This window comes from Solanum stenotomum, chromosome 3 (genome assembly GCF_019186545.1).
Source record: "Solanum stenotomum isolate F172 chromosome 3, ASM1918654v1, whole genome shotgun sequence".
Classification (NCBI taxonomy): domain Eukaryota; kingdom Viridiplantae; phylum Streptophyta; class Magnoliopsida; order Solanales; family Solanaceae; genus Solanum; species Solanum stenotomum.
The window spans coordinates 9,120,874-9,146,466 of NC_064284.1; the positions used below are offsets into that span (position 1 = coordinate 9,120,874).

Sequence of the window (25,593 nt, forward strand, 5' to 3'; positions counted from 1 at the left end):
GGGGGGGGGGGGTGAAGTCATCGATAAGCCTCTCCTTATTCATTCTATAGGGCGGGACTCCGGACCAACAATCCAGCAAAGAGGCTGAAAACCTCCTCTCCTCGCGTCTCCCTACGTTGATATTCGAGGAAGTAGCTCTTGACATGAGGGATATACAAGAAAGACTTGCTCTAGATCCCTAAGAAAATCAAACCGAAGTCAATTCATTCAACAAGATCTGTTCAAATCAGATCTACTAGCGACCAATTTACGGGACAAGGAGTTAAGCAAGGGCCAGGAGATTGATAAAAGAATCTAGCCGAAGAAAGTCTTGTGTTCAATTCCGCGGTTGGAAGGCTTAGGTTATGACTTTATCCAATAGAGTCAGATCACCCTTCTATCTAAAAGAAATGGTGCTCGATGAAAGGATCTAGATTCCACACTATGTTGTGGACTGGGGAGAGAGTTGCTGGTAACTAATCACCTTTGGGTAGAAGCATGGTAACAAAAAGAAGAACGTCAGCCTTGAGGGTCTTCTAACTGAAGATAAAAGATTGGTAATTGAATCAATAACCGTAGTTACTAGACTAGCACTTAAATTAGTTGAAATAGTATCTGTTGGTGCGTCTTATATGTTTGATCTTAATGCCATTGAACAGAGGATCTTAATGCTTGCTAGGAGAGTGTAAATCCTAGCTAATTAAATTTCACATTAAGCTTTTGAGATATGTCAAATTATTTCACATTCGTTTGATTTTTGAAGGTGTCTCATTTTAATAATAAATCGCAAAAGGGCCAAAAAGAAAATTTCAGCTTAATAAATAGCTAAATTTATTAAATTGATGTCACGTAAAGCATTGCCAAACATAATAAATTCTGCCTAGTTACTTAACATAGATTCACCTGAACATAGTTGGGTTTGGACATTAGGAAAGGTGGATTAGAGATTATTTATTTTCATTTTTTATATTGGGCTTGTGTTGGGATTGGGCTTTACCCGAGGAGGTGTATGGGGTGCAATTTTCTCTCTTTCAAGTTTATTAATAAAATATCACAATTGAAATAAAAAAAATAAAATTGCCAAACATAATTTTAGAAAAACGGTAGTCATATAAAGGAAGCTTCTTTTTTTATTTCCGATTTATCAAAATTTCATTTATGTTCAAATTCAACCACAAATTTAGGCCTCATTTGTTTGCACTTAATGAAGATTTGAATCTTAATCATTCAGATTCAGTCCATTAAGTGTGTTTGGTGTTTAAGGTCTGAATCTTAATCATTCAGATTCAGCCCATTAAGTTCATTTGTTTCTTTTATAAAAAAATAAATCTTAATGGGTCTTAATGAGTCTGAATGAATCAGATTCATAACAGAGTCTTAATATCATTCAGACTCTATTAAAATTAGGAGTGTGCATCGGTCAGTTCGATTTGATTTATCGATTTTTAAATATGCTAACCCAATAACAAATCAATAAGATTTTTTTTTATCGGGTTTAGATCTATCGGTTTTTGATTGTTATCGGTTCGGTTTTCGGTTTACCCAATAAAAAAATATCCGTAAAATATTATATGACTTCTCACTTCTATAAATGCTTTGATATAGTGAAACAAGAAAGATAATGAGAAATTGCATTAATAAGAGAAAATATAGTACGGAGGTTATAATTACATGTCACCGCCAAAACATAGTATATAATTTCCTATGTTAATCAAATTACAAACATTTACAAACTTGCAAAAGCTACAGCCTACAATTACAAACTAAAACTAAAATCAAATAGTCCAACAAGACTAAAACTAAAATTAGAATCAAATAGCTACAATTGCAAAGTCTTTAGGTTTTGATTAAACATTAAAGACTATTAAAACGGCCTAGTATGACGTGGGTAGAGTACTAATAATTTGATATAGTAATAGTGTCTAGTTATATATTAAATTATTAATATCTAATAGTAAATTATTACCGTCTTATTGGGTTATTGGTTTACCCAAAAACCCAATAGTAAAAATCGATATCGAACCAATAACCCAATAACTTTTTTTATAAACCCATTAAAAACCCAATAACCCAATAACATTTTTTCAATTCGATTTTTTCACACCTCTAATTAAAATATGGGAAAATTTTCAAAATGTCAATATTTTAGCATTTAATAGGACTCCTTAGCAACACTTTCAATATTTATTAAAAATGTCAATATTTTAATTTGTTATGTATTTGATTTATGTTTTATTATTTGTTTTTAATTGAAGAATACAATTATTTAATAACAAAAAAGAGTAATTTAGGGGAGAGAATATTTAAAAAAAAGGAACATATCACTTAAAATTCTAATCAGTTACAAATTCAAAAATAAACTACAGAGCATTGTCCCCCTTGCTGATCAAACTTCCAATATCGATGTTCAAGTTTTCATTGATAATACTCAATCTCTGTTGAAATGAATATATTTTTGGAATACATAACAAATAAGAAATACATTTTTTTTGGTCATGGAATACAATTTTTCTTGAAATACAAATTTTGGTTGTTACCATGATTGTAAATTTGTATGTTTTGATGACTGAAATACAATTTTGTTGGAATTTTAAAAAATAATATATGTTTTTTGAAAAATATACAAACCAATATTGTATTATTTCTGAATGAACACGAGTTTACATAAGTATATGAATATAAATACGCTTCTTAAAAACCTACAAATCCATTTGGCATACCTATTAGAATGAATACAAACTAATAAAGAAATACAAATGTCATTGTACAAACCCCAACATGATAATCATAATGAATACAAATACGCATATCATACATATTAGAATGAATACAATTTAAGAAAGGATACAAGATTCTGGAAAAAGATACAATTACAATGTGAAAGAAATAAATGGATACAAATATGGTTCTTAAAGAACAACAAATCAATTCGGTATACATATTGGAGTGAATACAAACTGACAAAGAAATACAAGTTTCATTATATAAAACACAACATGAAAAGATTTCGCATGCGAATAGGGTCATGTAGATGCTTAGATCTGCTCTCTTCAGCCATTTGAACTTCAACTTGTTCATCAGTATCTTCAGCATCCATAACTCTTTATTTTTTTTGGGGACTGCTCTATTGCGCCATTTTAGCCGTAGAGCCTACATTTTCGAGCAATCCTTGGGTAAAAATCAAACAAGCGAAAATTCCTAAAAATTTGAATATTATTTGAGATACCTCTTGTAATTCTCGTCGAATAAGATATTTTCCCCAAACCTAAAATCCTATAAGTCAAATTTTGAAATTACTATATATGAACGTATATAAAATCCCTAAAATCGAACAATATATAATAAATGAATGTTAATGTAGATTACTAAAATATTTCGAATATGAAAACAAATCACAACAAATCTAAAATTGTTGTTTAAAAACACGAAAAATCAAAAATGCATAATAGAGGAAAATCTCAAAAGATACTTGGAGACAATGTATTTATCTTTATCAGTGGGTGAATTTTTTTTTGATTGAATAGTGAGATTTCTTGAAAAAAATGGAGAAATTTTGAAGAGATAGATTTGTTAAACAAGAAAAGGAGAGAAAATGGTGAAAAACGCGCGTGTGTGTGAGATAGATATATATTTGGAGTAAAAATAACCTAGAGAGAGGAAAGTTGATAATGGAGTCCCTTTTTACTTCTTTTCACGTGATAGTGGAGTCAAACTAGATTTGAGAAATAAAAGGAAAGAAAATCAATTATATTAAAATACATTTTATTTACTTAAATATTGACATATTGACATTTTTAATAATTATTTTAAAGTGTAAATATTTTTAATAATTATGTTAAGGATTTTGACTAATTTACTAATTTTCCCTTAAAATATTCATTAAAAAAATCTCTTCTTCCTCACTTCTCGTCTAGACAAAGTTTCAAATTTCTTCTTCTTTTCCAACCAAATACCATTTATACTTTAAGTTGAAGAGATTTCCTTTGTTAAATTATTGATGTAATTAAAATTTGTACATATTTAAACTAGTATAAAATTTCATAAATAGCTTTACATGTTATCAAATTTCCTTGTATGATTAAAATAAAATTATTATTTTTGTACAAACTCTACTTGCACTTATACCAACACTAGACACACATGTGTCCGTGTTAGTACGGGTCCAATATCTATTATTTTTTTATTTTAATTTATGTGATATAGATAGAATTTAGAAAGTTGATTAAATTTTAATATGATTTTTAGATATTTTAAGTTGTTAGTTACTTTTTGTTTGCGCAAAATTAATGTGAAGAGGTCCATTAAGATGTACATAAATAAAGTATTTTTCATCATCGATTGTTGATTTTTTACTCAAAGTAGTTACAAGATATAAACAAATATTACCGACATTCAAAATAATAAAGCTATAACTAAAGAATATGAATTTAAAACTAAAAGTCATAGCTAAAACGGATCCCATAATTTCAAAAATATTATACACTAATTAAATTCAAGTAGAACAAAAGAAATAATTTTTTTCTGAAATACGCTGAAGCAGGCATGTTGACAGAGACGTGCTTGCTTCAGCGTGAATTTAAAACTAAAAGTCATAGCTAAAACGGATCCCATAATTTTGAAAATATTATACAGTAATTAAATTAAAGTAAAATAAAAGAAATAATTTTTTAATTTTTTTCCGAAACACGCTGAAGCAGGCGGAGACGTGTTTGTTTCAGCATGAAATCTCTCTTATATATAATAAGAAAATACTTTAAATATTCTAAACCCTCGTTTGACTATGATTTTAAGAGTAATTTTTTTTTAAAAAAATAAAAATATATTTATTGTTCATGAAATTCGATTGGTTTTTAAAAATTTGTTTTGAGAAAATTTTCAATTCCTAAAATTTATTCTCTTTTCCAAGTAAAAACATGTTCAAACTAGGTTTTAAATATAAAAAATTATTAAGAAAGTTCATATATTTATTTTTAAAATTTCAATTAAATTTATGATTGAACATTAACTTAAATGTTAGAAGTATATGAGTTGGACTCAATTTTGACATAAGTGCTAATTGGTTATTTTAAACCGTTAATATTTAATCATCAAAGTTTAGAAGATTTTAAAGTTGCTAGTATCAACATGGGCTGTGGTGTACTGGTGAGAGTGCCTCACCCTTAACTAGAGGTCTCGGGTTCGAGCCCTGGGTATGGAGAAAATCATGTTGGGAGCGCTATCCCCGAATGGGACCCTGCAGAGCGTGGTTCAAATCTAGTCGGAGCTCCAATGTGGGCTTCGGACATCGGGTGAAAAACCAAAAATGAAGTTTTGCTAGTAGCTTAATTTATATAGATAAATCATAAAAATTTAAGTATGTGATATATATATATATATAAATGGTGAACTCATGATTTGAAGATGAAGGGTGCGCCACCAACGGCCAATGCATGTTAGTTAAGTATGTTACCTAATGCCGATTCGTATGATAATTTTATAAAACATAAAAATATAAAACTAATGTACTAACAGATAAATATGAATTAAATGACCTTGCTAAATAAAATTTGCTTTGTGAATTGATGGTTTTAAATTTCACTTTACACCATGAGGTCGCAAGTTCAAGAATCAAGATTAGCCATCCCCTTATTTTATTCAATATTTTTAAGCGCTCTAAACCAACTCAGCCAAATGGTTTAGACCTTTGAATGCTTCATAAAATATATATTATCTCAAGATATATATATATATATATATAAAATATTTTTAATGATTAATCACTTATTTATGTAAATAATTTTTTTAAAAAATATATAAATTGAAAGCTCTGATAAGAATATTTTATTATGTTGAATTGTTTTATTAGAACAAAAATCAAAATTCATGATCGAAATTAAAATATATTTGTCAAGTCTAAAAGGCTATAGAATATTAGGATATCTTCGGCTTATTTTTAAAAAAATGTTGGAAGTTTTCCAAAGAGTTCAAAGGAATGAAAAAAATAAAAAAAGAATAAAAGTACAGTATCATTTACTTCCGGGTTACTGGTTAGTGCCCGACCCGCTACATCACACGAAGAACGTGCTTTTTAGTGTGTTTCAGTTTTTTACCCATAAACACGCCTACACACTTTGCTGCTGCAGACAGAGAGAAAGAGAGGAAAAACATGGCGTCCTTTGTTGACGACGAGTTTCAATCGGCTAACATATTCATACCGGAAGAGTGGTCCGATGCTGCCGACTCTATAGCTTATGATTCTAACACTTCGCCGCCGCCGGTTGCGTTTGTCTGCGGTCCCAAAAATAGCGGCAAAACCACTTTCTCTCGCCTCCTTGTCAATGTTCTTCTTCAGAGGTATCTCTTATGCATTTTATCAAACATATGGCAGTCAGTCAACTAGTAAACTTAACATTTTAGCTAACAACCTGAATTTTCTTAAGAGTATGAGAATAGTGTGAAATTATTTTATCTGTATGTTTACTGAATTGATGGATTCGTGCTATGTATTGTATCTTGACTTAATGTATCACTGCTTATGTTTTTTGTTTGCAAGTTTGAAATTTGAGAATGAAGTTACCTGTTAAAATTGTTCCTTCTTTTGAGCAACAGTCACAATTTTCTGCTTTCTTGTTTCCTTAGTTTTTTTTAATAAAAAGTAAGTATATAGACATTCTGCTTTCTTATTTCATTGTTACCTTAAAATGTTGTTGATGGTTTAAAATGCAAGTTTAGACCAATTTGAAAACGGAAGATAGCTCAAAGAAAAACAAGATTTGAACAATGTCTTTTCCTGTTATTTCCATTTTGGCTCGTTTTCCTTCATAAGGCATTTTCATTGGTACTTATGTTGACCACAATTTTTTTCTTATATTTAGTCATCCAAAATATCTATGAAAATTCATTAAAAGCTTCGACTTGTCAATAGCTAATGAAAGAACAAAAATTGGGTATATACCAATACCTATTACTTGTAAAAAGATGTGATCGGAAGAAATAACTCTTGGGTCTAGAATAAAGAAGAGAATTCTTCTGGGCATTAAATTCAAGGATTGCATGTTATGTTCTAGATTAAACATGTCTAATTAGGAATAATCGATAGGCTACTATTAAAAGACAACTAAGGGTTCATTGGAAATTTTAAATCTGATTGGAAGATGCTTATTTCGGATGGGTCACACCAACAGGATGAAGCAAATGACGTGGCATCATGAATTTTTTACCGCACATTAATTGTCCTTGAGAGGCTCTGTGCCCTTTTTGTCTGAATTGAATAATGAGCAACAGCCACTCTTCTCTGTATATTGATACCTGTGGATGATCACATTTTTCTGTTATTACTGTTGGCTGTTATTGAGAGGCGGTGTACTTTTTGTCTGAATTGGATAAGTATAACCTGATCATAGTAGGTTTTGATAACTTCGATTACAGAAGTACAGGTTCAGATAATTAACTGTCTTTGGCTTTCAGATACAAGAAAGTCGCTTATTTGGATACAGATGTCGGGCAGACAGAGTTTACTCCACCTGGTTTATTATCGCTTACCACAATTGACAAAATAACTTTAGGTACACCAATCATTCCTGAACTATTAGATGTTTGTATTTGAGCTTCCCTAGTGCTGCTTTTATTCACTGTCATCTTTTTTTCTTGTCTTTCTGCGTCAGATCTGTCAATTCCATGCCTAAAAACTCCTGAGAGGTATAATTTCTGAGCCCATGTCTTGGAAAAGCAAAGTTTTGGTCATTTATTTACTTCTGTTGTTACTTGTTTAGCTAGCAAAAGGACTCTTTTCAGTCTCAGTTCTTGGAAGAGTTTAGAACCCTTCTTTCCCTTTCCACTCTCACCATCTTTGTCCTTCTACAGGAAAAAATACGAAGAGTGATATGATAATTGTTTTAACCATGTTCAATATGATAGGTAATTGTGTTTCCCTGTAAAGAGGGTAAATTTAAATGGAGAATGGTCGTCTGGACTCCAGTAGCAAACATACTTAGCATTTGAGATTGTGTGCCATAGGTTTAGGGTTATTTACGTAATCTAGTTGTAGATTTCTTGTTTAGCAGAGAACATTGACATTTGAGAAATTAAGAGGTGTCCATCATGCGCATTGGATATTGTCTAGGTCTTGCTTGAAGGGAGATGTTTTATTAGTTTGTTGCCTGAAACTGGAAAAGCTACTTCCTTTTTCCTTGGGAAGTTCTGTAAGCTACGTTGTGCATAAACTGTATAGTAGTTAAAATATACGACACTTGAATGAAAGAAATTTCATCCTGTTAGCAAGGCCGAAATTTACTTGATGTTGATTTTGACTCCAATTTTTTCTTTCAGATGCTTCTTTTTTGGTGACATATCCTCCAAAAGGGATCCCAAAACATATTTGGCTTATATTTTTGCCTTGTATGATCACTACCGGAGAACGTACCTGTTGAGCAATGGCGGAAGTCCTGGAAATGCTGGGGTGCCCCTTGTCATTAACACAACGGGCTGGGTCAAAGGCAAGCTCCTATATTTATTTACTTGCTTTCGATCTAATTTTGGCTATTGTGGTACGCTTTTTCATTGATCTGGTCACAGTTTTCATCATCAAGTCTGATTCTGCTTTCCTTGTCTTTTAGGTATTGGCTATGACATTCTTGTGGATATTATCAAATACATCTCTCCTACCCATGTCGTTAAGATTTCCATATCGTCTGTGAGCAAGAACCTTCCGGCTGGTGCATTTTGGTTGGATGATGATAATAGTGATGTTGCAACTGTAGTTGAGGTCAACTCTGCTCGTCGGGACTCTTTTAACAGATCGTATGAGTTTATCTTTTCTTTCGTTTTAGTTTTTTTTTATCAGGCAATTTAACTTTTCTTTCTTGCAAGTTGAAATAAACTCTTGAGAAAGATGCTTTTCAATGTATATTAATATCTCTATATCTTATCCCTTAAAATGACAGAGAGAGATAAATAAGAGGGAGAGAAAAGAAAAACACTTACAGGCTACACACACCACATCTCAGTTCATATTCCTTAAACAAATTTCAGAATTTATTCTTAATTGACAGAGTTTTCTGTGCTCCTTCAACAATTTATATCTCCCTTGTTTCTTAGTCCTCTGATATGTTTTCCCAGGGTTCTTGTACAGAAGGATGCACATCTTTTGCGTGATCTACGTGTCATGGCCTATTTCAGACAATGCTTTCCAAGTGATATGAAAATCACAACAATCAAGGAACTCTCTCGAGCATTAGCTGCTCACCCTCCATATGAGATTCCTATATCAAGTATCAAAATTAAACACCTTCATTGTGAGGTAGGCTTACCAATGGTGAATGACCTGCTCTAGATGCAATGCTTTGTTACTTTGATGGTGGACAAGGGCATTGCCTTCCATATATGCTGGATCTTCTGGCCTGTGGCATTTTCTATTATTGCTTCCTCCCTTTCTCATATATTCATTATTCATTTAGTTAACTATCGTTCTAGTCTCATTCAAACAAGTACATCTAGATATTCCTCTCATGTTCTGATTAGTTCTACATCTGTATGCCAGGTTCCTAAGAGTGAGGTTTTGTACAGCTTGAATGCAACTATTGTTGGCTTGGCAGTTGATTCTGAAAATTTTCCGGACTGCATGGGCTTAGGTAAGTTATTGCAACAAGATTCCCACACGTGTGCTGTGATATTGCCAGTTTTGTTGACCTCTCTAAAAGAAACTGTCAGTTTTGCTTCTTTTGAATGGACAATTAGTTGCTTTCTTTGTCTAGGAGGTCTTCAGTATTTCTCAAATGGTCACAGTGTATATACATGTGGAATTGTAAATGTTTATCTTCAGATAGAGTCATTGAAGAATCACGAGAGCGAGAAGCATGAACATGGTGTGGATGTCCTAGTTTTAAAATGAATATAGTTAGTAAAATGTACTGTGCCCTATTGCATCACTTAACAATGATCTTGCCTGATGGATCGATTTGTGCAACATCAAATAGTCACTTGTATGTGATGATGCAGAAGGTTGTGTTATCATTACTGATTGTCCGCATCGAACATTATTCATACTACTAGCTCTGCTGCCTTTATTAGCTAGAGGAATTTTGCAATGCCCACTAAAGACCTAGATCTAGACATGTCTGTTTACTGTGAATGTCAATGCCTTATGTTTCTAATATGCTTAAACTTGATGTTGTTATTGAATGCCAATTTCCTCTCATTGTTTCCTTTCTCTACCTGCTTTAAACTGATCCAGGAATCGTGCGTGCCATTGACACTCTCAAGCATGTACTCTATGTACTTACCCCTGTTCCAAAAAGCAGTCTACAGAAGGTGGATCTTCTATTGCAGGGCTTTGTCGAAATTCCAACTTGTTTGTTGCAGGTAATTGTCAATCTATTCCTCCATGTGCCTTGTTTTACTATTTTTCTTTGCTTTGCCTACATTACCTGTTTATTTGTATGACTTATGTTGAGTAAGAAATTAGAAAACAAGAAATACAAGGTATAAAAGACACATTTTAAAACAAAAAGGTCTAAAGGAAATAATAGAAAACATGGAAATGTGACACTGCATGCTGTTTTGTTCTCTGGCATGATTTACTGGAAAATTATGAAGTTTTACATCCTGCATCCTTCGTCTAGGATATATTATAAGTAGTCCCTGTATTTAGAAGGTTGAAAGATAGCTTGTTTATATACATTGCAGAAAAAACTAGTGTTCTCTTGGTACGATGCTATCCCTATCTTTTTCTCATTAAGAAATGACGATCATGGCCTATTTTTACCCTCTAAACTTTTTATAATAGGGAGAGGGGGAATTCCATCATGGGATTCAATCTTTATCACAGGTGAAGGATGAAGGGATCGCACCATGTGAGATACCTGAAAATCCCCATGATGGCCTAGCTTGAAACTTTGTTTTCAGGAACTTACCAGAAAACAAAAGAAAAGGAGAAAAGGGAAAATAACAAAAGAACGAACTTCATTTTCAGGAAGTACTAGAATGAGTGTATAGTTTGCATGGCAAGTGCATCTGCTGATGAACCTGTAGTACACATACCTGATCCGTTCTTTTCACTTGGGGCTAATGATGTCGACGAAAGCATTTAAAATGAAGAGGATAACTTCTGGGGAATTACTGAGAATAACTTCTTTTTCATTTTTACTTCTCAAATATTGTTGACTTGCTTTTCAATTGTAACTCTTTCAACTTGTGCATGACACTTTAGAAAGAATGAGAATTACAATTGTCTGATAGATTTTCTGAATACTTTGTCTAATGCTTAGGTACAAGGCTGCATCTCACCTTACATGTCTGCCGATGTATTGCCTTCAGCTTAGGCAATAACTGGGGCTCGTCTCTCTGGATAACTTCACTCTATCTTGTACAGCTTAATAGAAGTCATTCGAGAAGGTTGGCTATGCTGAGTTATATATACTTCTTGAACAATCGCCTTATTTATGAGGTAGGTTTAAGAAACTTGTGAACTATCGGCCTCATAGGTTGCTACTTGGTTTATAAAACTTAATTAAGTTTAGGATTTAGGGTGACAATTGTGTCTTTGTTGGGCAGAAAACTTTCTTCCGTGTATGTACAATTTAATCTGTTGGAGTCATCTTGTTATTTTGGAATTTCTGGTCATCCTAGCATCGGTTGCTCTACCATTTATGATGGCTTGACGCACAGTCAGTGTACTTGATTTGTATCCTCGTCTGCTGTGGCTTTCTCTGATGAAAGCCTTGAGGAGTTGGAGAAGCTTGTCTAAAGTATGATTTTGGTCCAGAAGCCTAAATTGGTACTATAGCCAGCTCTTATCAAGGCGTTAGCATTATGTTTTGACGGAGTATTTCATCCCCTCATATAAAAGAGGAAATGAAAATGGAAAAAAGAAAAGATTCTAGTAAATTGAGGCTTTAGGAACCAAATAAATGTCTCTGAGTGGGAAAGAAAGATAAGTAATGCATGAGAGGATTAGGACCATTATATGCTCACTCACACCTTCCACTGTGCTCGTTTAATGAATGACTAAGTTACATTATTTGCTAAACAAGCATGTGTGTACAAGTACAACTGCTGTCAATGAAATTCATGTCGTAGCATCTGATGAAACAACAAGTCTAAAATAGATGGTCAAGGTAGGTGGATATCTTACAAATATATAACCATCTGTATGCATTTACATTAGACAAAACTAGTTGTTCGTTTCTCATTTAGAGTCTTCCTGTGAATCCATAATGCCTTTTGCTGGATTATTTCAAAGTTGTCTGATTCCAAGCCAATTTCACCTGCAAAAAGCAGTATTAATCACTACCTGTAAATCAAGTGTTTGCATATTAAGCCATATACCTTTTCAACAAAAGCTTAGAAGTAGTATACTTTTGGGAGAAAAATACTTTAAAATAGGAGGATCAAATGTAGAACATACATTTAATTCTTATCAAGAAAGTTTTAAAGCAATCATTTTCTTTGGATCCTTTACTTGGTCCATTGCAGGATGATATTAACACATCCCAATATGTATTCACTTTCCTTCCAAAATTTGGAAAGAAACTGGCTTATGCCTAGTGGATATACTAGCATGCAATAGAATATTACCTGAAGAACCTCAAGCCTCTATGTAATGAGAAGTAAAGCTCTGAGGAAATGCCAAAGCTGAAGCCTTCAGGGCTCCTTCTTAGACTGAACATCCTAAATGTGGAAGAAGAACAGGAGAGAGGAAAAGAAAAAAGAGAACTGCAAAAAACACTTGTTACATTACTGACTCCTGCTGCAATTAGCAGTTAAATTGCAACACTAAATGGAAATGATGAATGGATACACTTGTGTTCTCAAATTCAATTACCTATGAAAATATTCAAGTTGGTTGTAGCAGCATCTTGGTAAACCAGGCGCTTAAGAGCGCGACCACAAAAAATTGTCAGCAATGTTCTGCAGACTTCTAGGAGCATTAAGCTTCCAGTGATGAGGGAACTGACAATTGACATGAAACATAAATGCAAAAATTGATTTCTGAAAACACGACCAACAAGTTTGTGGTTGGAGTTAAATTTTAGCTAAAGGGAGAATATGGATGATTCTGTAGCTCTTGAACAGTCATCTTTGGAAAATTTACACCACACATAACTACATAACTTTCTAAATCTTATCATTTCGCTGCTTTAAAGAAATTCTAGTACATTCGAGTATCACCTAAGAAGAGAACTCACTAGGGAAGAATCACCTTTTTGGACAGAAGTCATGCATCTGCAACTTCTGTTGCTGTATTGGTGTATCTAAGTTCCCGCAGATGTTGAGCTATCTCATTCAAGAGTTTGGTTCCTTCTCTGCCCCTCTGTAATGTCATGGCGGCGTGTTTCAAGAAGCCACTTTCTGCTTCAACAGCTCTCAATCTCTCTCTAAGTAGAGAAACTTCTCTTGTAAGTATAACCTTATTGTCATTTCCTAAAAACAAAACTTGACATTTAGTATCTGTAGTCTTTACTTTCACCAAGAATGAAAAGAAAAAGAAGGCTGGTAAATAGGGAAAGCAAAGACTCATATGTACCTTTGTCTTGAATAACATTTGATTCTAGCACATGAGATTCAACATCGGGAGGTATTTTGATCTTCTTTTCAAGGTTTGCTAACAAACCCTGTAGATAAGATCTCTCGTTCTCAAAATCAAGGTTTGATTCATCAACATTTTCATCTCTGTATTCCCCAGGACGTTCAATATGGAACTCGTTTACTCCATTATGATCTACTTCACGAGGGCTGCTACAGTCGGATCTTTCATCGAAGGATGATGCAGACTGAGACCTCAACTCTTGATAATCATCATCTGCATCAACTTCACAGACCTCACTACCGACTTTCTTGATAACTCCATATCTCTCCCTGTAGGTATCCATTTCAGCCTCCAAGACCTTTATCTCTTCCTCTCTCTTTAAAACCAAGTCTTTCATGACTTGCAAGGCCTCTTGGTCATATTCTGCCTGCTCTTCCATCATTCTCTGATACTGTAGGGCTTCCATTTGTACAGCTGCCTTCTCTGCTTGCAAACGCGTGATCATGGCCATGGCATTGTTTGCTGCCACAGCAGAGGCACTTCTTTCTTCATCCAATTCCATGTATAATTCCATAAGAGACTTTCTGTCCAGACGAACCTGCCTCTTCAAGCTATGCAGGATGTCATCATCTTCTTCATTTACTGCACTCGTGTCATTAGCATCTGAGATGAATTCACTCTTATCACCACCCAATTTTCTGGGCTTATTAGGCCACTTTGGACTAGCTTGAGCGGAGTCTGTCAATGGGATCCCAAAGAACTTGTTTCTTGCAGAAACTGGGGTTTTGCAAGATTCATCATGTATGTCCTCGGGATCTGGTAGCAGCGGGGCAGTAGCAGCTTTAGTATCCTCTTTACCTGCTACACATTGAAAATATTAGTTTACTCTTAACACCTCCCTCCCAAATATTATAACTATCCCCTTCAACAATGAGAGTCTTGTACGTGCGCTATCAGAGAATGAGATTGTTAGTCATCTTGATAATTGTGAGATTTAAGTTGTAACACTGACAGTTGATAGATGCTAAGCTCTAATTGTAAAAGTTGCAGAGTTAAGATGAAAGAACTTCCCCCTTTCTTTCTTTGTTCTTTTTTCTTTTCACCTCAACACAGATAATGCATAAAATTTTAAGCCAAAAGTAGTCAAGACAAATAGATACCTGCATTCTGGTGTCCCTCATCATCTGGTAGAATGGATTCATTATCTGAGGAAAACTTGAGCTTTGTGTACTTGATATGAGGCAATTCCATATTTCCCGATTCCTCATTTTTCCACGTTAACGGAGATCGAGGAGATGAGGCAGGAGCTTGAGAATAATGATTTCCATTTATGGATGAGTTCCTGGCATATTTAGTCCTCAATTTCAGAGGTTCCCCACAACAAGAACAGTTCCGAATGACAACATTTCCAGTTTTGGTAACCTCTTCTTCATTCTTAACTGATTTTATCGACATTCTCTTATCATCATCCACAAAGCAATCAATGTCCTTGTGCAAAATCCCAACTAATGACTTGTACTTATCACAATCTGCTTCTTTCTCTGTTGCAAAAGAGAGAAGACACCCTTCACACATGTTTCTTATATCAGAAAGCTTCTTGTGGACATGACAATACGCGAGGGAAGAGATGTCCTTCTTGTGACCCTCACAAATGGACTCGTTGTAATAGAAACTAGAGTTCCTCTTTATGAAAATGTGATCGATCCTCGTGCAGAGCAAGCAGGGGACTTTCAATTCAAAGAACTTTGCGAATTCATTGGTGAAAAGTGCAAGAAAACCATCAATGAAAAGAAGAAGGATCATCACCCATTCAAGAACAGCATATACACAGAAAACCCCAACTCTCCCAAGCTTTTGTTCAACCAAACATTTGAAAGATCGCGAAGCCATTTCTTTTTTTACCTTATAAAAACACCCCTAAAAAAATTCAAGACAAAGATTGATGATCAAAAGGCAAAGAATGAAATGAGATGGATCATGATCTTGGTGGCTAAAATAAACCCCAGATCATGATCATCCTCTTCTTTCTTTTTTTCCTCTAGTATCTGTGAAGAAGGAAGAAAGAAGTTAGTTTTCCCTAATGCAAAAGTTTCAAAATTTTCTTTCTTGTTTAACTAATTAATAGGAAAGTGCTTGGCGGATGAATTAACTAAATTAACGGTGCTCGCATACACGATAGAGAAAAAATAATATGATTTGATGTAAATAACAACTATGAATATTTTTATTTTATTTTGTACAACTAAATATTGCATTTTACTTTTATCCTACTTTAACAACTAACAAGAACCCTTATTTATAATGTAAATAGAATTAATAAAGGTGCACGTGAGTTTGCTTCGACATCGTAGTTATAAAAGAGAAAATGTATGGTATAACATGTGGCCAATTAATCCTAAGCTATTTCACGAACGATCCATATAAAAATCATCTCATTAGTTCTTACCTTCCAAAATTGGTCGATCAACACAACCAAAAATTGGTCGATCAACACAACCAAATATTATCAAAATACATTTTCGGTTCATATTAAATGAGTAGTCGATGTCGGTTTAACTTTGAGCCTATGAGTTCATGACTTTGTTTTTCAATAATTCACTCAATAAGGATTCTAAATTTGAGATTTTATGCACAAAAAATATTCGGTTAAATAAAGATATTTATGCGTTGAATAACGATTCAAGATTAGCCTCATGAAAATATATTCGTAAGGAGGTTCTGTTACGTAGAAAATGTTCTTTAGTCTAAGCTGGTTGTGACCAAGAAATCACTGATTTCTTTTGATAGATCAGGAAGAGAAATATATTTAATAATGTGAATTATAATTATAAATATATTTGTTCTATACTAGCCAATAAGCCACAATCTATTACCATTACTATCACCATTCACTTTTACATGTCAATCGTTTTGCTTGTCGCTTTTAGTATATCAAAGAAAAACATATTTTTTTCATCCACCCTCAACATTTATTACCTATTTTTCAAATCATCTTTTAAAATTTAAAAGATTATACATCAATATTATAATAAAAAACTTCTGGTAATTTTAAAATATTAAATTACTCCAATGGTTAACCGCGTGTGTGTAACGGACAAGAGGCGATTAGATGACCATTCCTTGGGCAGTGTCACTGTCCACCAGCCGCTTCTTCCCCACCCGCTCCGCTATACTCCGCCGTCAAACCTCACCGTGTTCCGCCACTGCCACCATGAGCACCGCCGGAGAACAGAACTTCACTTCTGACCCTGCCCATTTGGACACAATTTTCAAGCAGAAAAAGGCCCTCCGTTTGGTTGTTAAAAGAGATCTCAAATCCATGGATCCGACCCTTAGATCCGAAGAAGGTACTTCTTTTCAATAAACGTAGTAGTTGTAGACATTGATTTAATTTTCCTTTTGAACTTGAACGTGTAGTGATGCTTTGATTTCTATGCGACTGGTTAGATGAAGCTATACAAAGGATTGTAATGGAGGCCCCGTGGTTTAAGGCTTGCAAGGGATTGTGCGCTTACATAAGCTGTAGTGCCTTGCGAGAAGTAGATACAAGCCGAATACTATCTCATATTCTCAGTAGCCATTCAGAGGTGTGTTTCAGAATTGCATTTGAAAATTAGGGGATTTTTGGGGTGTAAAAGGGCAGGAGTATTCTGTTTAAATCTTTTGTTTGTAACAATTCTGAGGCTCATAGGCCATCACTAGAAATTCTATTTAACATCAATTAGTTTGAGATTGAGTCGTGGTTGATTGATTAATCAATATGAGTATGCTATATTGGATATCTGATATGGTAAATACTTCTCTACTAATATATTCTAAATTACTAATGAGGAACTAATTACCTAAAGACTAGGCGGTGTTCATACCTGACTATTGGAAAGGCTATTTTTCTTTATGAAGCACTAGGTGGAAACATTATTACAAGTCTCAGTTTTTTTTTTCTTCATTGTTAAGTGTTTAGCTTGTTATAGACCTTAGTTCTTGTTCTCTTTTTACCATTTACAAATAAGATTAGGTTTTGCAGATGCGAAAGAAGCTATTTGTTCCAAGAGTGGAGGATAGGAACAGAAACATGCGAATGCTTAACATTTCAAGCACTGAGGATTTGATTGCAAATTCAATGAACATTCTGGAACCAGCTTCATTAGATGCTGATGGAAATGAGCGCGAAGATGGTACATTTACTTTTCTTTTGTAACAAATAGTACTTTTTCTTCTCACTGCTGTAACTGTTCTGACTGCAGTAATAATAGGTAGATGCACATAATCAACTCGTTATATTTTAACTTTCAATAAGTTCAAAATGTGGAACAATTTCATTCTCTGTCTCAACGTCGTATTTTAGTGTGGAAATTTGTGTCATTGCAGAAAATCCTCTAATGGTAGTTACTATGTTAGGATATCCTTGCTTTATGTTTTAATAACTTCCTTGAAGTGCATTTCTTGAATAAATTATCTGGAACACCTCATGTTAGATGTAGTTGTCTGTTTCTTGTTTAAAATGAATCTTTTTTTTTGTTTGTTCTCATATATGTTGTTACAATTACATAATAGTTGCTAGAGCTCCCTTTGGAAACTATGCCCCTTCCTTTTAAATATTAAATGCCAGCCAAACTAGTTAGTTTCTATAGCTAACAGGATATGCTCTGTGAACGCAATTTCCACTCCCCAAACTCATGGTTATCTGGCGAACTTTTTGACAGAAAACATATTCAATGTATAGTCTAGATATAGTATACACTTTGGGTGTGCCTCAGCACGACTGGAGCAATTGTCTATCACTGGCAACACATGAACAGAATAATAAAGGTGAAAGCATTAAAGAATTTTGGCTGCTTTGATTGAGGAGTTTCAAAGATTATAATATGCCTGACACAAATGGAAAGGGGCATAGCAGGTTTTCAGGTTCATTTGTATAAGATGGAAAAGAGCGTAATATATGTTTAGGTTCATGTTTACAAGAAGATCTTTTGGCATCTCTGGAACTGATACCTTTTCCTCGTGTGCCATTGTATTGTACTGTTGTTGAAACTTGAAAGAAGTGTCACATTTTACACTTATCCGAACAAGGAGGCGGAAAATGGAGAAACAAGAGCTTCTGCTGTTCTTTGAGTCCTACTTCATTAAAATACTAACCAAGTAATGGATGCATTTTCTGGGGGTTATGTTTGGATTTACAGCTAATATCTTGGATATGTTTGTTGGTACATACATTTATTTTTTTCTTTGAAAGGTGAAAATGCGGGATTATGGACTTAATGCTAGTAACTGAAAGACTTTTTGTTGTTGCAGTCTTGTTCGCCAATGAGCCTGTTGATTTGTTAATTTTACCTGGTAAGTATGTTAATGTCTGTCATTAATTTGTGAAACGCTATATGATTCATAGCTTGGAATAATTGGTAAATATATTGCTTTTGGAAATTATAAATTTACTTTCTCTCATGAAGGACTTGCATTTGACAAAGCTGGAAGACGGTTGGGCCGCGGTGGAGGGTAGGTTTTATCCCTTCTTCTGTTTATTCTTCTTCTGCAAAAGTAACAGTTTTGATTAAGATAAGATAGAGAAGAAGTACAAGAAAGGAAGAGAAGAGTGACCTGTTAATGAAAAAAGGAAAAACAAAATAACAAGAAGAGTAGTTGCACGGTTTTCCCTGCTGAGTCGTTAATAAAATTTACATTTTTGTACTCTTGTTGATGATCCTTTGTTTTTCATGGTTTGAAAAAAACAGATACTATGACACCTTTTTATCAAGATATCAAGAGCTTGCCGAGAAGCGAAATTGGAAGCAACCTCTCAAAAGTATTTCTCTTTGTCTGCTTCTTTCCAGGATTACATGCAACAAATTTTGCTTTCTATAGTAACTTTTCACTTTGGTTCGCAGTTGCACTTTCTTACTCAGTTCAAATAGTGGATGAGGGTACTATACCACTAACTCCAAATGACGTTCTCGTGGACGCACTTGTATCACCTTCTGGTGTGATACCTATTAGTCCAGCTGCTCTAGAGATTTGCCAGTGAGCAAAATGCTCTTAAATTACTACACAAGCCGCAGGACCGTTCTCATCACAGCAGCATCCGAGAGAGATTGGGATGGAATCAGTCCTTAGTGATTTGTGATCAATACTATTGCTTCTATAGTCATGGCATGAGAAAGATTAAAGGCTCGTTCTGTTTTCTTCAGAAATAGCATCTGGAGGAAGAGCTTACTTTGGTGCAAGAATGTCTTTGAAAGTTTGGTAGCATGTGTGTCAATTGAGTTGAACCATTCATTTGTGGGCAAATTTGAAATTGAACATATCAGTTTCTTTCTAGAATCTTTGAAATACATGTCGTATTATTAATATTCTTACTCAGATCATATAGTTCATACTATGCAATACCAAGGAAAATATACTATTGTTAATATCGTTATCGTTAACACAACGTAAAAAATCCTCAATTGACTTGAATGCTATATAACACTGGAGTTGAAAAAAGTTGAGTTTATCTAGTTCCAAAATAGTACTGTATTTTTAGTATCTTTACATCTTTTATCTGAATATTACCAACCAAACACTTGACTAAATTCATGTATGGTTTCGTAAATTCAATAGATTTTCGAAGGTACTATTGACGGTCATTTATATGCAGCATGAAGTATTCTAATTACGTTATGAAAAAGTAATATCCAACGAACATGGACGTATCATCCCAATAAAAAATGATTAGGATCATATCAATGTCAAGCTAATAAACGCCTTTTTCCAGATTGAGAATTTTAGTTGACCATGTCAAAGCCTATTTAACAAAAATATCGCGCACCGGTAGGTTTAACTACTCCAGTTTCCTCCAATTTGATATTTTTTTTCTTTGTTCTACTAATAGTCAAGCTAAAAGAATAGGCCAAAGGGGTTAGTTTAGCTGAGGTGATCTTTTCTTAATTTGATCTTGAGTATTTACATGTGTTTCTCTGTACATTATGGAACAAGTCCTTGTATGATAAAACTTTATTTAGATGTATGTATAACTAAAATGACCTAATCAATGATATTCATTTGAGCATGAAGGTCCAAGAAGTCAACTTTCCTATCTATTCCAGCAGTTAGATGGTCAAAACCTGCTGATAAAGTATTCAAGTAATGACATAATTATATCTTGAAACTAAATTAACAAGGCCAGCTCAATTGAAAAAATAAACTTTTGACAATTCACATATGAAGAAAGTGACTGATGGCATGACATGAAGGACTTGTCAATCTCACTGTAGAAAATGTGGTTGTGATTCCAATAGGATTTGGACACTTTCAGCTAAATGTTTGAGATGGAAGGTAATTGATCAATATTTTCCCTTTTTTCTTCGTGCCTATCACAACTTAAGCACATTACACGTATTGTCCGCTTTGGCCCAACAGACTATACAGATTTGTCTTTTGGGCTATGCCCTTGTAAAACCCTTCACTTTTCTCTCACATTTGGATGTGGTATTCGCCTAAGGTGTTATGTGTACGGTGTACTCCATATTCAGAAGCATGTCAGCCTAGAAGTCTATCAGTCCTTCTCTTGACCTGTAGGTGTCACTTGACCCTCTTTCAATACGAGGACCACTGACCATAACAGAGTCTTGACAGAAGTCTCTATTGAGTTGTTGTACCATAGGAAGGGCTAGGATGAAGAAATACCTGATTAGAAATGAGTTGAACGGTTCGTAGCTTTGACGAATGGTAAAATAATACATAGAGGTCGTAATCCCCGAGTTAAATTTACTAACAAGTTGATTGGCTATTTCCTGATGAAGTTGAGACATTGCATTTTTCTATTGTCAAAAAGGCTAACTAACCTCAACTAAATTTCCTTTCTTTATGATTTGATTTTAGCATGTTGCTTTCTTGAAGATGAAATGTCACCAAGGCAAGCTTGACAAATAAATAGCCCTTGAACTACTATGTCATTAGTACATTGTCACACACTATTCTTTAAATTTCAAGTTTGATCATTCAATGGCTATTCGTGTGACATTCTTGTTGGTTATTCTGGTAGTCTTACCTTTTCCTTCTCATTGTGCTGATCCTGATCCCCTACAGGATTTCTGTGTTGGAATTCTGAACGATACATCAACATCTATTAACGGTTTTCCTTGCAAGCCTGCTTCCCAAGTTACTTCAGATGACTTCTTCTTTGATGGCCTAACCAAAGAGGGAAACACTGACAATGTATTTGGATTCACTGCAACTGTGGGAAACGTTCTTGCTTTCCCAGGGTTGAACACGCTAGGTCTCTCAATGAATAGAGTTGATTTCGCCCCAGGAGGGCTAAATCCACCACATTCACATCCTCGTGCAACTGAGACCGGGGTAGTCATTAAAGGGAAACTCTACGTTGGATTCCTGACAACAAACAACGTGTTATATTCCAAAGTATTGACTGTAGGGGAGATGTTCGTGGTGCCACGAGGGCTTGTGCATTTCCAAATGAATGTTGGGAAGGAGAAGGCAATGACAATCACAGCTTTTAACAGTCATTTGCCAGGGGCAGTAGTCCTTCCAACTACACTATTTGCTTCTATGCCACCAATTCCTAATGATGTATTGACTAAGGCCTTTCAGGTTGAAGCTAGTGTTATTGATGACATCAAATCCAAATTTGGTTCTTAAAAGTATAACAGCTGAAAGACAGAATGGAAAATAAAAGCCTAGAACATAATTTTGTGTTGTCAGGTTTATTAGTGTATTTGTCCAAACTTTAATCTGGTACATAGAGATCCAGGTATGTATTGTGTAATAATCAATAATGCAGAAGGGCAACAAGAATTCTTAATTTATTCATTCGTAATTGTCAATTTGGGTACTCAGATCATTCTCTTCGTTACTCATGATTCATGTATACACCGGGTGTGAGTGATGTTTCTACATCCTGGATCAGAGTTCTTGAATTTATTGTATTCTACTCACACATTAGTGGATAAAGTTGCAAGTATACATATCAGTTTCTTCATAAATTTTTTAAATACATGACATACTAGATACAATTGATAGTTGGATGTGGTTAATATTTTTGAACAAGAATGCATCTTTTTGAATCGAATAAGGTTAAGCGCATTAATGGGATTCTCTCAAGTCTCTTAGCATTTTGTTGGCTCTATATAGTCCTATCACCTCTAGTATTGGATGCTATTCAACAGTAGAGGTGAATTTTTTTTTATATGCAGCATGGAGTATTCTAATTAAATTATGTAAAAGTAATATCCAACGTAATCATCCCAATAAAATTGATTAAGATCATAATCAATATCAAGCTAGTAAACGACTTTTTCCAGTCTTTGAATTTTAGATGATAATGTCATGACTATTTAACAAAAATATCCCGCAGAGAAAAGAAAAGGGGTTAGTTAAGTTGAAATGATCTATTCTTCATTTGATCTTTGAGTATTTACATGTGTTTCTCTGTACATTATGGAACAAGTCCTTGTATAATAAAACTTTATTTAGATGTATATGACCTAATCAATCATCAATGATGTTCATTTGGGCATCAAAGTGTGTTGTTACAGATCCAAGAAGTCAGCTTTCCTATCTATTTCAGCAATTACAAGGTCAAAAGTTGCTGATAAAGTGTTCAAGTAAACAAGAAATGACATAATTATTATATTTGGAAATTAACATCACTATTAGGTAGCTCAACTAAAAGAATTAACTTTTCACAACTCCACATATGAAGATAGTGACTGATGTCATGACATGATGTCTCAGTGCAGTAAATGTGGTTGTGTTTCCATGTTTGAGATGGAAGGTAATTGATGGAGTATTTTTCAATATTTTCCCTTTTTTTTTCATGACCTATTACAATCCAAACACATGACATGTATTGTCAGTTTTGTCCTAACAAACTTAATGAGTTTGTCTTTTGGGCTACGCCCTTGTATAATTCTTCATCATTCTCTCACAGTTCGATGCGGTATTCACTTAAGGTGTTATATGTGTGGTGTACTCCATATTCAGAAGCATGTCAGCCTATAAGTCTGTCAGTCCTTCTCTTGACCTGTAGGTTTCACTTGACCCTCTTACGATACGAGTCCCCCTGACCATAACAGAGTCTTGACTGAAGTCTCTACGGGCATGTTGTACCATAGGAAGGGCTAGGATGAATAACTACCTGATTAGAATGAGTTGAACGAATCATAGCTTTGACAAATGGTAGTACAATAATTCACAGAGGTCGTAATCTCCAAGTTAAATTTACTAACAAGTTGATTGACTATTTCCTGAAGTTGAGACATTGCACTTTTCTATTGTCAAAAGGCAATCTAAAATTCTTTTCTTTATGTATATATGACATGATTTTAGCATATTGCTTTCTTGCTGATGAAATGTCACCAAGGCTGGCTTGAGTAATAAATAGCCCATTAGTACAATGTCGTACACTATTCTTTAAATTTCAAGTTTGATCATTCCATGGCTATTCGCGTGATGTTCTTGTTGGTTATGCTGATAGTCTTACCATTTCCTTCTCATTCTGCTGATCCTGATCCCCTGCAGGATTTCTGCGTGGGAATTCTGAACGATACATCAACATCTCTTAACGGCTTTCCTTGCAAGCCTGCTTCCCAAGTTACTTCAGATGACTTCTTCTTTGATGGCCTAACCATAGAGGGAAACACTGAAAATGCATTTGGATTCAGTGCAACCGTGGGAAATGTTCTTGCTTTCCCAGGGTTAAACACACTAGGTCTCTCGATGAATCGAGTTGACTTTGCCCCAGGAGGGCTAAATCCACCTCATTCACACCCTCGTGCAACTGAGTCCGGAGTAGTCATTAAAGGGAAACTCTACGTTGGATTCCTAACAACGAAGAACGTGTTATATTCCAAAGTATTGACTGCAGGGGAAATGTTCGTGATACCCCGAGGACTAGTGCATTTCCAAATGAATGTTGGAAAGGAGAAGGCAATGACAATCACAGCTTTTAACAGTCATTTGCCAGGAGCAGTGGTTCTACCAACTACACTATTTACTTCAAAGCCACCAATTCCTGATGAGGTGTTGACTAAAGCCTTCAAAATTGATGCAAGTGTTATTGATGGTATCAAAGCAAAACTTGGTGCCATAAACTATTAACAATTGAATAAAACAGAATGGAAAATAAAAGCCTAAAACATAAATTTGTGTTCTTAGGTCTACTTGTGTATTTGTCTAAATTTTCATCTGGTACATAGATTATCCAGGTGTGTATTGTGTAATAACCAATAATACAGAAGAAGCAACAACAATTCTTGATTTTTCATATGGACGTGTTGATTTGGTTACTCAGATCATTCTGTTCTTTGCAGTTGCTCATCAAATAAGAGTCATGTTGGTGAAGATATATATTATGGGTTGTTCATTGTTTAATTTAGTTTAATAGAGAATATTTGAACATGTGACAGTTTGGCCGAGTGGTCTAAGGCGCCAGATTTAGGCTCTGGTCCGAAAGGGCGTGGGTTCAAATCCCACAGCTGTCAGTTTTTCCTATTTTTTTTTATTTTTATTTTTAAATAAATACTTAGCCATTTGTGTTTCACCAATAAAATTAAAACATATATTTTAGCTTCTAAAATTGTGTTCAAGAAAAGCTTCTGAAAAACAACTTTTATTACTCCATAACAACACTTATTTTGTCCAAAAAGTTTGTCTGAACAACTTCTTTTAAAAAAAAAGATGTACTTTTTGAAAAAAATAAATCAGTTAGGTTTTAGTCTCTCTCATAACAATTGTTATAATGTTACTTAACATGCAATTGAGTCTTTATGCTACAAGGACTACAATATTGTAACATAGATGTGTAGTCTTTTTTACTTTGAATTTCAGGTAGAAATGGTTTGTTTGTGCAATTGTGTTCCATTAAGTTTGATCAACTTTTAGAGTTCTCCATAATCCATTCGTAACAAAGCAACAACAACTACCAAACAAGTTGGAGACGAGTATATGAATCATCAACTCATCTCGGAGACGATGCAAATGCCTTAACACTTGCACATTACGTAGAGCCTAGAGCAAATAAAATTTAAAAAAAAAGGACGATAGAATCAGAATAGACTAATACCTGAATCCCATTATTAATTGCTAAACTGACTGAAACATTTCCTAGTGAAGCTAAA

The 25,593-nt window shown here is 34.3% G+C and overlaps 5 protein-coding genes and 1 non-coding gene across 9 annotated transcripts; 5 read left to right on the forward strand and 1 right to left on the reverse strand.

Moving 5' to 3' along the window:
- Positions 1-5,946: 5,946 nt before the first annotated feature.
- LOC125858616 (polynucleotide 5'-hydroxyl-kinase NOL9) lies at positions 5,947-11,567 on the forward strand. The gene is made up of 9 exons (XM_049538444.1): positions 5,947-6,312; positions 7,426-7,523; positions 7,623-7,656; positions 8,287-8,453; positions 8,574-8,757; positions 9,076-9,256; positions 9,497-9,587; positions 10,190-10,317; positions 11,223-11,567. The coding sequence occupies exons 1-9, from the start codon at positions 6,125-6,127 to the stop codon at positions 11,274-11,276; spliced, it is 1,125 nt and encodes a 374-aa protein (XP_049394401.1). The 5' UTR covers positions 5,947-6,124; the 3' UTR covers positions 11,277-11,567.
- A 396-nt stretch (positions 11,568-11,963) lies between these two features.
- Positions 11,964-15,589, reverse strand: LOC125858614 (probable myosin-binding protein 5). Of its 3 annotated transcripts, none has more exons than XM_049538443.1 (5): positions 14,644-15,589; positions 13,481-14,341; positions 13,157-13,377; positions 12,532-12,906; positions 11,964-12,221 (listed from the first exon to the last, which is right to left on the reverse strand). In XM_049538443.1, exons 1-3 carry the CDS (start codon positions 15,371-15,373, stop codon positions 13,172-13,174), a joined length of 1,797 nt encoding a protein of 598 aa, XP_049394400.1. In that variant the 5' UTR covers positions 15,374-15,589; the 3' UTR covers positions 11,964-12,221; positions 12,532-12,906; positions 13,157-13,171. The 3 variants fall into 3 exon arrangements, with proteins under 3 accessions (XP_049394400.1, XP_049394398.1, XP_049394399.1); XM_049538441.1 differs by having other exon boundaries at positions 13,481-14,344; XM_049538442.1 differs by having other exon boundaries at positions 13,143-13,377; positions 13,481-14,344.
- Positions 15,590-16,547: 958 nt separating this feature from the next.
- Positions 16,548-19,887, forward strand: LOC125860368 (5-formyltetrahydrofolate cyclo-ligase, mitochondrial). 2 transcript variants are annotated; one of them, XM_049540307.1, is made up of 7 exons: positions 16,548-16,830; positions 16,931-17,070; positions 17,499-17,658; positions 18,776-18,817; positions 18,931-18,976; positions 19,213-19,283; positions 19,366-19,887. In XM_049540307.1, exons 1-7 carry the CDS (start codon positions 16,593-16,595, stop codon positions 19,500-19,502), a joined length of 834 nt encoding a protein of 277 aa, XP_049396264.1. In that variant the 5' UTR covers positions 16,548-16,592; the 3' UTR covers positions 19,503-19,887. The 2 variants fall into 2 exon arrangements, with proteins under 2 accessions (XP_049396264.1, XP_049396265.1); XM_049540308.1 differs by having other exon boundaries at positions 16,549-16,830; positions 17,508-17,658.
- A 1,539-nt stretch (positions 19,888-21,426) lies between these two features.
- LOC125859398 (germin-like protein subfamily T member 2) lies at positions 21,427-22,278 on the forward strand. The gene has a single exon (XM_049539141.1). It carries the CDS (start codon positions 21,461-21,463, stop codon positions 22,112-22,114), a length of 654 nt encoding a protein of 217 aa, XP_049395098.1. The 5' UTR covers positions 21,427-21,460; the 3' UTR covers positions 22,115-22,278.
- Positions 22,279-23,911: 1,633 nt separating this feature from the next.
- On the forward strand, positions 23,912-24,806 carry LOC125859397 (germin-like protein subfamily T member 2). The gene has a single exon (XM_049539140.1). The coding sequence runs from the start codon at positions 23,912-23,914 to the stop codon at positions 24,572-24,574; it is 663 nt and encodes a 220-aa protein (XP_049395097.1). The 3' UTR covers positions 24,575-24,806.
- A 71-nt stretch (positions 24,807-24,877) lies between these two features.
- TRNAL-UAG (transfer RNA leucine (anticodon UAG)) lies at positions 24,878-24,957 on the forward strand. Its single transcript has one exon. It is a non-coding gene; the product is annotated as a tRNA-Leu (tRNA).
- The last annotated feature ends 636 nt before the right edge of the window (positions 24,958-25,593 follow it).